The sequence below is a fragment of the Ascaphus truei genome, chromosome 5 (assembly GCF_040206685.1).
Source record: "Ascaphus truei isolate aAscTru1 chromosome 5, aAscTru1.hap1, whole genome shotgun sequence".
Lineage (NCBI taxonomy): Eukaryota > Metazoa > Chordata > Amphibia > Anura > Ascaphidae > Ascaphus > Ascaphus truei.
This window is the reverse complement of record NC_134487.1, coordinates 125420183-125433133: the sequence shown is the minus strand read 5'-3', so window position 1 is coordinate 125433133 and position 12951 is coordinate 125420183. Positions and strand designations below refer to the sequence as shown.

The window sequence follows — 12951 nt, the reverse complement described above, 5'->3', positions numbered from 1 at the left end:
AGGAGGGAAGGACCCTGAAAATAAAGTTTTTTTCTGGAGGGAAACAGATATATATCCCCTGAAATCTAACTTCAAACAACCCATGAGTATAAAAAGGAGATACCTGGAATATATATACTAATAGGAGTCATGTAAATATACTTTACATATCATATTAGCATATATTCCAGGCATACTCCATTTTGTGCACAGGTGTCTCTCCACGTGTTGTTTGAGGGAATATATATATACTGTAGCACTTGGAACTCAAGTAAAATAGATCTCTTGTTCGCTCAAACAAAACATGTTTCAGGGTCTGGAATTTCTGGGCGAATCGAATGGCACAACATTTGCCATCGAATATGTTGTGGTTGGCAGTGGTATCGCATACACTCAAACCAAGCTAGGCGACCATCACTTTTTAAAACAAACCGAGAATATCAGCGGCTGCGAAGAAACACCACATTTGTAGCGAATTTGAATGTCAGCAAAACAATTGCCCATCTCTACATATCTCTAGAAGGACAAATAAATTAGAGATGTGCAAAGGAAGGATAATAAAGTGGTCTACATCATAAATCATATAAGGAAATACTGAGATCTTAATATGTACAGAGAAAGAGAAGTGCTAGAACACAAGGTCGTGCGCTAAAGCTGGAGGGTAGCAGGCGTAGGGGAAATGTGTGGAAGTACTTATTTATAGAAAGGTTAGTGGATTCATGAAAGAGCCTCCCAACAGTGATAGTAGGGTCTATTACAGTAAGAGAATTAAAAAAAGTATTGGGATGGATATAACGCTATATCGTAACTATAAAAGAAAGCCACAGGTAGGCAGACAATGTGGGCCGAAACATTACATGTTACTCCTTCACTGTATGAGATGCAGCGGCTCAGTGAGTAACGACACTGACTGGCACTGAGGTTGAAGCAGGGGAACCTGGTATCGGCTGCTTTTGACCTTGGGCAAGTCTCTTTATCTCCCTGTGCATCAGGCACCAAAAAAACAAAGATTATAAAGCTCCACGGGGCAGGGAGTGTGTCTGCAAAATGTCTCTGTAAAGCACTACGTAAAACTAGCAGCACTATACAAGAATAAACAATTATTATTATTAATTAACTACAGCAAACAGGAGTACATGCTGAACTTGCTCTGGCAGCACTTACATAAGCTTATATCTAGTCAATTTTACAAAACCCATAAACTTTCACAGGGCGTTGGTGAACATTTTGAATATATCTTGCGAATATGAGATGTTTTTTTAAAAATTGTGAAAATGTTCCCGAAGCGAACTGAGAGACATTCATACAACTTTAGAAAGGAGGGCTTGGAATGTACCAAAGATACTCAAATGCTGCTTCAACGCATTCATTTTTAAAGAGGCCCAACGCGTACCAGATGTTGTTACTTTACACAGCAACAAATGGTTTGTATGTATTATATCTTTATTTATTAAGCGCCATCAAGGTACATAGCGCTTCACATCAGTAATACACGTGACATAATAATATAACACATAGGGACCGATTCTGATAGCTTTGATGTTATCACTGCCACGTGGAACGTTTTGGCATGACCTACCTCATGGTCTGACATTTGTGTTATCATGGTATTCAGAAAGAGTTATGCCAATACCACTCGGGATATCAGTGTCCTTATCTCAGTCTTTTTCTAAGTTCTGCCTCTGCGATCTGCCTGCAGTCTATAAGAGCTGCACAGAGAGAGCTGCATCTACATGTACAGCTCTTACAGGTGATTGCACTGTTTTTATTTGATTTTAATAACACAGTTTTAAAGCAGGGGGTCTCCGGAGCGCAACCACATTAATTTCAGTCTCGGGGAACCCCTGCTTTCCGAGTTACAGACCCCAGTATGGGGTGCCAGTATCCCTGCAAAGTTTAAATCTCCCGCTTCACGTGACCGGGATATTTAAACTTTGCGGACATACCAGCACCCCATACAGGGGCCTGGAACTCGGGAAGCTGGGGGTCCCCGAGCCTGAAATTAATGCGGTTCAGCTCCAAAGACCCCTTGCTTCAATACTGTGTTATTAAAATAGAATAAAAACAGCTTCATTACCCTAGTGGCTAGTCGCTAAGGCAATGAAGGAGTTTAACTAGAGTGCCTGGTTTGTTGGGGGTAAGGGGTTGGGTGAAGGGGGGGTAGTTGCCCCAGGGTGGGTGGTTAGGCCTACCGAGAAGTTTGCGGGAGGTGTTAACCCCTTCATTACCTTAGAGGTTGCTGCCGCGAAGGTAATAAAGGGGTTAACCCCTCCACTACCCAACCGAGTGGCCTAAACATCCACACTGGGGCAACTACCCCTTTCTGCCTCTACCCCCAATAAACATTCAAATACAATACAAACACCAATACTAGCCAATACACCCAGTTTGTTACCAGTGTGCCAGTGTGTTACCTATGCCCTCAATGGGAGCAAAGATAACCCCAATAGCAATAAATGGGTACCCTAATATCCACCCCCTCAACCCCTAACAAGCCTCCCTCAACACATACAGTACAGTTCATTAATGGGCAAAATCCCCATTATCCAGATCTGGATAATAGTGCATTTGTCCATTAAAAATTAAACAGTACCCAGCTGCATATAGTAAATTAAAGTAGTACTTACCCCTGCCAGGATAAAGGCCACCCTCGTCCTCATCTCTATCCTTGGCATCTTCCATGTGCAGCAACATTAAAATGTAAAAAACGAACTACTGGCCACTTACCCCTTAATTACCTTAGCGGTTAGTAACCAGTATAGTAATTAAGGGGTTAACCCGACCCGCTACCCACCCGGGTGGCCTAACCACCCACCCTGGGTAAACTACCCACATCCCCCACCCCCTCTACATCACACATACAAATGGGCAAAATCACTAGTAGTCAAAAATTACTAATAGCACGTTTGCCCATTTGTTTGCAAAACAAAAGAAATACACAATAAAATAACATTGACATTACAGTACAATACATTACACTTTGATTATGACTGTGGTAAACTATGCCTACAATATGGGCATGGAATGCCACAATGGCAATGAGTGGGCGACCTAAAAAAAACAACCACCAAATAAAATACATTACAATGAACTAAATGAACAATGAACTAAAAACAAGCATTTGCCAATACACCCATTGATTGTGACTGTGGTAAACATGCCCACAATATGGGCATGGATTGCCATAATGGCAATGAATGGGCAGCCTACAAAAAAACAACCACCACATAAAAGACATGACATTTTAATAAAAACACACATTTGCCAAAAAATGCATTGATTTTCAATGTGTTTATCTATACCCTGAAAGGGGCATAGATAAATACATTGCCAGTCAATGGGCATCCTAAAAAAAAACACAATTAAATAAAATACAACCAATGTGTTTCTTACCTTTGCTAGGTTGAAAATTCACCTTCCTCATCCAACTGTGGAACCAACTCTTGCCCCATTATGCATTGATCCTCAACAGCATGATGCGAAGAAGTTCATGAGCCTCAGTTGCTTGAAGAGGAGGCCCTTTCTTCTCTTCTTTGTAATCCAATAGGTTCATGGAGATATTGACCCAACAGCTTCTTGGGCTCAAATGAGACATGACAGACCTCATATAAGGTCTATGACGTCACATTTGAGTGACAAATGGTACATCTACAATCCGATTGGTGGATGTACCATGTCATGGCTTCCATTTTTTTTAATGACTTGACGTTATTTTAAAAGAAGGGAAGCCAGCCATTCAGGTAGCATATGCTTCCCTCTCTTTAAGATGACATCACTTCAGAAAAAAATTGATGCCATCACATGGTACATCCACCAATCGGATTGTGGATATACCATGTGATGTCATTCCATTTTGGAGTGATGTGACATCATCAAAAAGGGAGGGAGGCATGATACCTGATTGGCTATCTTCCATCCCTTTTTGATGATGTCACATCACTCCAGAAAGGGAATCCGATTGGTGGGTGTACCATGTGATGGCTTCTACGTTTTTTTCCTGAAGTTGCGTCATTTTAAAGGGGGGGAAGCATATCCTACCTGATTGGCTGGCTTCCCTCCCTTTAAGATGACATCACATCATTAAAAAATGGAAGCCATCACATGGTACACCCACCAATTGGATTGTGGATGTACCATTTGTCAGTCAAATTTGACATCACAGACCTTATATAAGGCCTGTCACGTCTAATTTGACCCTAAGAAGCCGCCGGATCAACATCTCCTGGACCTATTGGAATACAAAGAAGAGAAGAAAGAAGAAAAGAAAAGAAGAAAAGAAAGAACTACTGACCCAGGCCTCCTCTTCAATCAACTGCGGATCATGGACTTCTTCGCATCATGTTGATGAGGATCATTGCTTCATGGTGCAAGAGTTGGTATCCCTGTTGGAGGAGGAGGGTGAATTTTCATCCTGGCAAAGGTAAGAAACACATTGATTGTATTTTATTTAATTTTGTATTTTTTTTTTAGGATGCCCATTGACTGGCAAAGTGATTATCTATGCCACTTCAAGGGCATTGGCAATCAATGCATTTTTTGGCAAATATTTGTTTTGATTAAAATCTCATGTATTTTATTTTGTGTTTTTTTATTTTATTTTTTATTTTAGGATGCCCATTTTGAGGATTGGACCACGGTCCCGCCCCGTGACGCGCCACGTGATGCATTGTGTGATGCCCCTCGCGTATTCGCTGTGCGCAAGCACCGCAGTACTCCTGCCGGGACTGGACCGAGGCTGCGCCCCCGCACCGCGTCCCTTGATGCAACGGAGGACATTCTTGTCTCCAATTCACACCGGCGTCGCAATACCAGGGGCACTCGAGGGGTCAATGCTATCAGCAACTACTCCTCAACTGCGGTGCACTCCTCCCCTGTTTACCAGTGGACAGAATATGTATGATGACTCACTGTCTGCAGCCTTCCAATTGGTCCATTGCCCTTTATATGCTCAGCCAGCCCTCTGGCAAAGTGGATGAACATAAACTTCTTTTTATGTTTCTAGTGCTTGCCTCAAGCATCCTACTGCCCTGCTGTTGCTCTTGCATTCTGCCTTGATCTCTGTTACCTTGACCTCAGCTTGACTTGGACCGCTGCCTTCTCTGACCCCTGACCTCAGCTTGTATTTGGACTTCCACCTTCTCTACTCCTGGACCCCGGCTACGCACAATGACCATCCGACTTCTCCAACCCCAGACCACGGCGAGTATAACGACCATTCAGACCTCTCCTACCCTGACCCAGCTACATGACCATCACTCTGCACTCTGGATGCGGTTACGTGGTTGTAGGTCAGTGTATATCACTATTCCCACCTCAGCCTCGTGGTCCCGTCCTGTTTGTGGTGAGCACTCGTTACACCCATTCATTGCCATTGTGGCAATCCATGTCCATATTGTGGGCATGGTTTAGCACAGTGACTATCAATGGGTTTTTTGGCAAATGCTTGTTTTTATTTCATTATAATGTATTTTATTTGGTGATTGTGTTTTGGGGTTGCCCATTCATTGACATTGTGGCATTCCATGCCCATATTCTGGTCATGGTTTACCACAGTCACAATCAATGGGTTTATTGGCAAATGCTTCTTTTGAAATGTACTGTTATGTAAAAAAAAAATATTTTATGTACAGTATTTCTTTTGTTTTGCAAACAAATGGGCCAACGTGCTTTTAGCCATTTTTGGCTACCAGTGCTTTGGATATTTTTATGTGTGGGGATGGGGGGTAGGGCGGGTGGGGGATGGGGGTAGTTGCCCCGGGGAGGGTGGGTAGTGGGTGGGGTTAACCACATAATTACTATAGCGTTAATAACCGCTAAGGTTATTAAGGGGTTAGTGGCCAGTAGTTCGTTTTTAAATTTTAATGTTGCTGCCCACGGACGACATGGAGGGCGGAGATGAGGACGAGGGCAGCCTTCATCCTGGCAGGGGAAAGTACTACTTTAATTGGCTGAGTACTGTTTTATTTTTAATGGGCAAATGCACTATTATCTAGATCTTGATAATAGGGATTTTGCCCATTACTGTTTTGGGTGGTAAAGGGGGTGGCTAGTAGGGTGCCCATTCATTGCCATTGGGGTTATCTTTGCTTCCATGGAGGGCATAGGTAACCACACTGGCAATCAATGGGTGTATTAGCTAGTATTGATATTTGTATTGTATTTTAATCTTTATTGGGGGTAGAGGGGGTGGTGAAGATGGTATTTGGCCTATGGTGGGTGTTTAGGCCTACCGGGTGGGTAGCGGGAGGGGTTAACCCATTCATTACCTTAATGGTAGTAGCTGCTAAGGTAATGAAGGGATTAACTCCACCCGCAACCCTCCCGGTATGCTTAAACACCCACTACAGGCCAAATACCACCTTCACCCAGCCCCTCTAACCTCCAACAAACCGGGCACTGATATTTAATCCCTTTGTTACTTTAGTGGTTAGCCGCTAAGGTTATGAAACTGGCTGTACATAGGCTTGAAGCAGGGGGTTTCCAGAGCTGGTATTAATGTGTGTCAGCTCCGGAGACACACGGCTTCAATCTGATATAGTAAGAATATTTTTTTTTCTTCATAGTCACAATCACAGATCCCATCTGAACCTGCGAGTTGCTTGTGAGTTGCAGCCGCGATGTGCATATCGAAGCTACCTGAATAGCTTGATTTTTTTTTAAAAATGTGAGTTTGAGCATTTTTGGAGCTACCGCTTGGTTTGAGATGGCGAGAGTGCTACCGATTGGGAAGAAGCAGTTCTCGAGCGAGTTTGGCATGTTATCAGAGCTTTCTTTGGCTACACATGCAAACTCGGTCAAAATCTGGCGATAAGTCACTTATCAAAGCTACTAGAATAAGTCCCATAGTGGGAATAAGCTCTTCAGACATAAAAGTAACAATAGGAAAGGGAGTTCATGCCCCAATCAGCTTACAATCTTAGATTTAATGAGAATTTATAAAAAATATATAGAAACCTTAAGGACATTTTTAGACGACATATGTCTTTTTACCTCAAATATGCGTAGAACTTTGGCCAAAGCTCCAACTTCTTCTTTGAGGGAAAAGATCAAAGATAGTCGGTTGTCTGTAGTGCTTTCTTCAATGTAGTTTGACTCCTATATAAAAAAAAATGTTCATGTGAAATATGTGCTAATTGATGCAGGGCAATGCAAGGGACACGACTTGAATATGACTTGATTTAAAGCAGCATATTTTTTTTCCATTCTATTTTTTTTAACTTGCTTTAAGAGATTTTTTCTTGTCTTTGCCAAAGCTTTTTTATGGTTGTCATACATCTCTATAGAGCCCAGTGCAGTCTAACAATTACAATGTTAACCACAAATGCAAAAGATTCTTCTTCTGTTCTATGTCTTTTACAAAATGCAGTCTCCTCCAGACAGGTTAATGTGTGCTATGTACACAGCTATACTACATACTATTATAAATTAGACAATAATTGCTATACCTTTTTCCACTTTTGAAATAATATGTTTTACTTCCCACAGTTAATTCTTATTTTCTTCACTGTACGTTGATCTGCATGAAGTAATGTTCTCTGCATTAGACCGTTACCGTAACTAACATGAAACTGTCAAGCTTGAAAAAGCTCAGATGTTTTGGACCGAAACATTTGATGAATAAATATTACCCACTTCACCACTATTTTGGAGTGCTACTCTTTTTACTTGATTTTTATAGGATATAAGAAGAACTACTATACAGTATGTCATTATTTTGTGTAAACACATCCTACTATATGGTAGAAGATCAATGCAGCAGCCACTCCAAGAACTGGGACTCACCAGGGGGAAAGTTAAAAACTGAAATTGTTTATTAAACTTCATAAAAAGGGGACACTCAGGACAGATAAAAATGGAGTGACGTCACCTTCCCTTCTGGTACACGTGACGTCGGGAGAGAGAGCGAGAGCACCGGAGGACGGCAACATTGTGAGTACCAGCAACTCCATACTGCACCTTATGCAGCTGTATTCAATTACAAATAGACTTGCTAGCAGTTACTCTCCTACTCTCTCTCCCTTCTCATCCTCCATTAGTCTCCACTCTACAATACACATCAGGCTCCATGCCATTGGGTTGTCTGCCTTTTGAGCTACACAGACAGTGTTTTTTCTACATCCTACTATATGATCTGCTTCTTTTTTGTGCACTACAACAAAGCAACACATATGTTTTATGGATCATTAGAAAGTAGCAGTAAATAGGACTTGAGCAAGAATAAAGACTAAAAGATGTTGGTGCATGACACTTCAATCTTTGGTTTCAGCCACTGGTCAAAGATGTTAAATGATTTCTTATGGGAAAAGCTGAACGCACTACAAACTGTAGCTGTCTTGGAATATGTTGTAGGCTGTCCCAGGACAACGTATGTTATAATTTACTAAGTACACAATACCAAAGAAGCAACAAAGGCCATACTGTCTCTTGCAGAGATGATTTAATGGATAAGTTGGGCCTCCCACAATAGAGTAACAAAACATCTGACTCTAGCTTTGCTACTTTTAATTGAACCAATAATTTTGTTTTCCAGTTTTCCAGCCACAAATTTCCTTCTTGCAAGATCAAAAGACCTCTCATTGCATTAATTGCAAACAGGTTGTGACTTTGCATGGTGTCAATTTGTAAAAGTCTTCCAGACAAATATGTCTTGCATCATAGTTGAATTGCAACTTCTTTCGCGGTAAACCTGTGGTAAATACAGCCAAGCTTATCCAACATTACTGAACTGCTATTCAATAGCAATTACTGGATTTTTTTATGAAAATTGGCAGTTTCAGTCTTATTGTGCAATTAAGTCAATCTCTGACCAAGTGACTGTTGATTTCATAATTACATTGCATTTGTCAATGCTTCGCTAACCATACTGTAGTATTAAGAGTTTCAGCTGCTACGCTGAACCTGGTGTATGTACGTGAAGTTACATAGTGCAGTATTTTAATGAATTGACAACAGTACAACAATGAAGCAAATTGAAGTAACACAATTAGTGTTAGGCTTATTGGTACTGTAACTAATAAACAATTATCATGCTTAGTAAAAAAAAAATATCAAATTATACAATGATACAATCGGTGTCACACCGAGCTCTGCACAATTGTTGGTACAAGTTTCCAATTGAGACATAAATGTCCCAGCTCATCAACAGGTGGACATGTCAGCATCATTTTGCTGCTACATATTAAAGTGCCAGCAGTACTATCTTGGCATTATACAGTATATACAGTATGACATTGTCTAGAAATCTACTTCAATAATCTACTGAGCACTCATTATGTACCTATACTCAAAACAGGTTTAAAGCTGCAGGTTTATGTTTAGTACAACCTTTTTTACTTCGAATGGGCCATGATTAGAAGACTTTGGGCATCCTTTCAGAAGTCGAACACATCAACAGATAACTTTAGAATGCATGGGGGGAAGGCACTAGTTGAAGTGGCTTAATAACTGCATGCAATGTCTTGTATATAATGTATACCCTGTTCACTTATGTAACTATGTATTATAACCATGTATTATTTGTAATCTTAAAACCAACCAGATTATTCCATAAATTATTTAAAAATCAAAATCCTCAATGGAATGTTCAAACGCACCCAAGAACGGAAAACATTTGAGCTCAGAATGATAAGACTCTATGACACCAAAACAAAAGGACTTAATGCAGATATGGGGTTTCTTACACACTATCAGAAGAATTGTTTGTAATCTTCCTGCCTGTCTCTCTTCTTATCCACACCTTTTGCCCCCCCTCCCCCCCCTAACCCCATAGCATCCCCTTCCCCTGGGTGACAAGGAACAGCATGGGGGAGGAATGCTGTGTGGGGGGGGGGGAAGGTGTGGCTAAGAAGAGAGACATGTGGGTTAAAATCTGTGGATGTTTTTGTAAATGACTGTAGTTTAAAGGACAGGTAAAAAAAAAAACCTTTATTCATGTGATTGGCTCCCTTTAGAAAGTTTTAAATCTCCCTTAAAGTAACCGTTTTACTTATACTGTATGCATCCTACATTCCTATTGCTGTTGCCTGCATCCACTGAATACAAGCACATCAACAACTTATTTTTGTCTGTCTGACTATTGATGGCTGCATAATTACACAGAAAAGTTAAAATGTCATAAAATATAATTTAATAGAATTTCACGTGTCCGTTTGTTTGTTTGTTTTTTAAATCTTTTTAGCAATCAGCTACATTTAACCTATTAAACATGCTATCATTAGTTTTCTGCCTCTTTAGGCTTTGTACATTTTAATAGCAAATACAAATATCACTTTGGGAGCACATTCACATGTCTCAGACAGGTCTGCAACCCTGTCTTTTCCCATTATCTCTTAGCATACTGTGCTTCCACTGCAGCCAGGGATTCTGGGAAATTACATGCAAATAAGACATTTTAATATTAAGGTTATAATACAAATTCCAGAGTCCTATTTGGCTGCTAAGAGTTTGTTTCTGTTCTGTAACTGAAGTCCAAGCACTTCAGCAGATTTCCCCTTGCAACTTCAGATCCATTCTTTAATTAATCATTATTAAGCATAGTCAGGAAATAAATATATAAGCCCAAGATCTAGTCACATAGATTCATATTCTTCATTGTAAGTGCTACTTGTTATATAAAGCACAGTAGTAATGTTGGTTTTGTAGAAAGACATTTGACACTATCTCACTTAAACAAACTGTTTATCTTTCCTTGTGATCTGTCTGACTAAAGATGGCAACACAGTAATTACTTTATAAACAAACAACAAAAAGTAACAATTGCAATTGATGATTTCTTTGTAGGATTCACAAATAGTGTGAAATATTGTACAAAAAAATCCTTCAAACTTGTAAACTACAGTATATTTACTATGCAGTGATAATCTATAAAACACCTTCCAGGGTCTAAACCTTTTATAAGATATACTTTAAAAAATATTCTCACTTTTAGCAAACATGTATATCAATTACATATATGTAACTGTTAAACATAGCACTCTTATTTGTGCACTTTGGCTCTTAGTGAGCCTGTCGCTTTAAAAAAAAAAACTTCATAGAATGTCACCGTTTTTAAATGAATAAAAAGCAAAATCAGCAAACTCAAGACAAATTGAACACAATATTTTCTACAGTGTAATGCACTGCCTCCTATTAAACTGCATCTAGTTTTCAGCTGTCTAGTCACTCAAATTACTGTAACATTAAACAGTACAATGTATATTAACTATTAGTCATCTACAACAACAAAACTATTCTGTATCGTGCATAAATGTAATAATACAGTAACTAAAGTAATTATCCATAGCAGCACACATGTAGAATCTGCCTGTCTACGGATGACTTCGAGAATCATCCTCTGCTACTGTACATAGATAGGCAGGGGGCATACAGTAGTGCCGGACTTACATAAGAGAGGCTTCCATTGACTTTGCGGGTCTCTGCATTCATTGTGCTATGATCTGGAGGCGAATAGCCAAGAGAACAATGTACCTGTGCTAGGTTTGTTTTGTCTGTGCATGGGGCAAAGGTGCTGTATTTAAAGCCTTGCTAATCTCCCAGTCCTGGCTCCAGCCAGCAGAACGCCCCCCGCGTCCCTGCAAATCACTGCTGCGCCTGAGAGGGGCGCTGCCGTCACGTGACCGCCACACCCCTGCCACAGCCCCTCACCCGGAGTACTCACTGAAGATACACGTTGTTCCTTCCCATCAAGTGACGCGTCCTGCTTTTGATCCTATACAAAAGTATTTAGCAAAACATATGGCATGTATCAGTGTGACAACAAGCCTTGCTCTTAACTGTCTACAGTGGAACTAGGCTCAGTTTGGGGTATAAACGCATAACACCGGTCTTCCATCTATTCTAGACCATGTAAGGCTTTGCCAATTCATTTACCAGCACAGCAATGGGAGGCTAACGGATACTTTTCTCTAGTGAAGGCGCATAGATAGTTACAGGTGTTATCAATAGGTATTTACATTTCTTTTTATGAATAGGATTAATACCCCAGCTAATAAAATAGGTAATTACCCTATAACTGCCTCACCAATAAATCACCCTTTCAAAACCACTGCACCACATTTTTTTAATGGAAATCATATAAGTACATTTTTAAATATGAAGATGGTAGTGCTCTCTGCTCCAATTTTTCCCGGTTTTGCAGCAATGTACCTACAATAATAGAACCTATTATCTCTTCACTTTGGTTCAGTTGTTTCTCTCCCTCCCCCTCACTCCTGAAAATAAAATAAGTTTTTCTGGACCAGGTTAACAAGAAAGCTCAATATTATAAATAATAGCACAGCAGTCCAGGTTATTAGTAGATCACCACTTATTAATTCGAATTGGTTATTTGCATTTCTTAATTGATCAATGGTAACTGTAACATGTATTTTTTTTACTGGTAAGGAATTTCTGCAGTGAAATAAGGTGTCATGCAAAATAGGAGAATCAGGTCCAGCAACTTTGGATGCCCCTACATGGGGTCTATAGAGTTTCAAAAGAAACAACAAATGGTGCTAAGACAGGAAAAACTCAGGTCAGGAGGAAGAATGTCATGAAAAAAGTATAGTCAAGCACACCAAAAATATAAGGCAGTCAAGAGGTAACAAAAAGCGTCATTTAATGACTTAAAGAAGTCATGATAGCATCCAACGTTTTGGTGGAGCAGGCACCTTCATCCCTGATGAAGGTGTCTATTGCACCGAAACATTGGATGCTGTCATGACTTCTTTTAGTCATTAAATGACACCTTTTGTTACCTCTTGACTGCCTTATATGTTTTGTGTGCTTGTCTATACTTTTTTTTATAGGGAAATAAATAAATTACTTTTCTGTCTTCTACATTAATTACATTAGTCGAATCCAATTTGACAGTGCCATACGGTACATACCATGTTGAAGAAGAAGAATGCAAACCCTGGATAGCATCCAGTAATTGCAGAGCCAAACATGTTTTGTATTTGTTTTTCCAAACATGTTCTGACCTTCAAATATGAA

The 12951-nt window shown here is 40.0% G+C and overlaps 1 protein-coding gene across 1 annotated transcript in view; it reads right to left on the bottom strand.

The window, feature by feature from the left end:
- PAH (phenylalanine hydroxylase) overlaps window positions 1-11504 on the bottom strand; it is a 95697-nt gene extending 84193 nt beyond the window's left edge. Inside the window, exons 1-2 of the mRNA XM_075600612.1 lie at window positions 11362-11504; window positions 6970-7074 (exon numbers count right to left, since the gene is read on the bottom strand). Of these exons, the coding sequence (XP_075456727.1) occupies window positions 6970-7074; window positions 11362-11403 (147 nt within the window). The 5' untranslated portion in view covers window positions 11404-11504. The remainder of the gene's footprint in view (window positions 1-6969; window positions 7075-11361) is intronic.
- Window positions 11505-12951: the final 1447 nt, after the last annotated feature.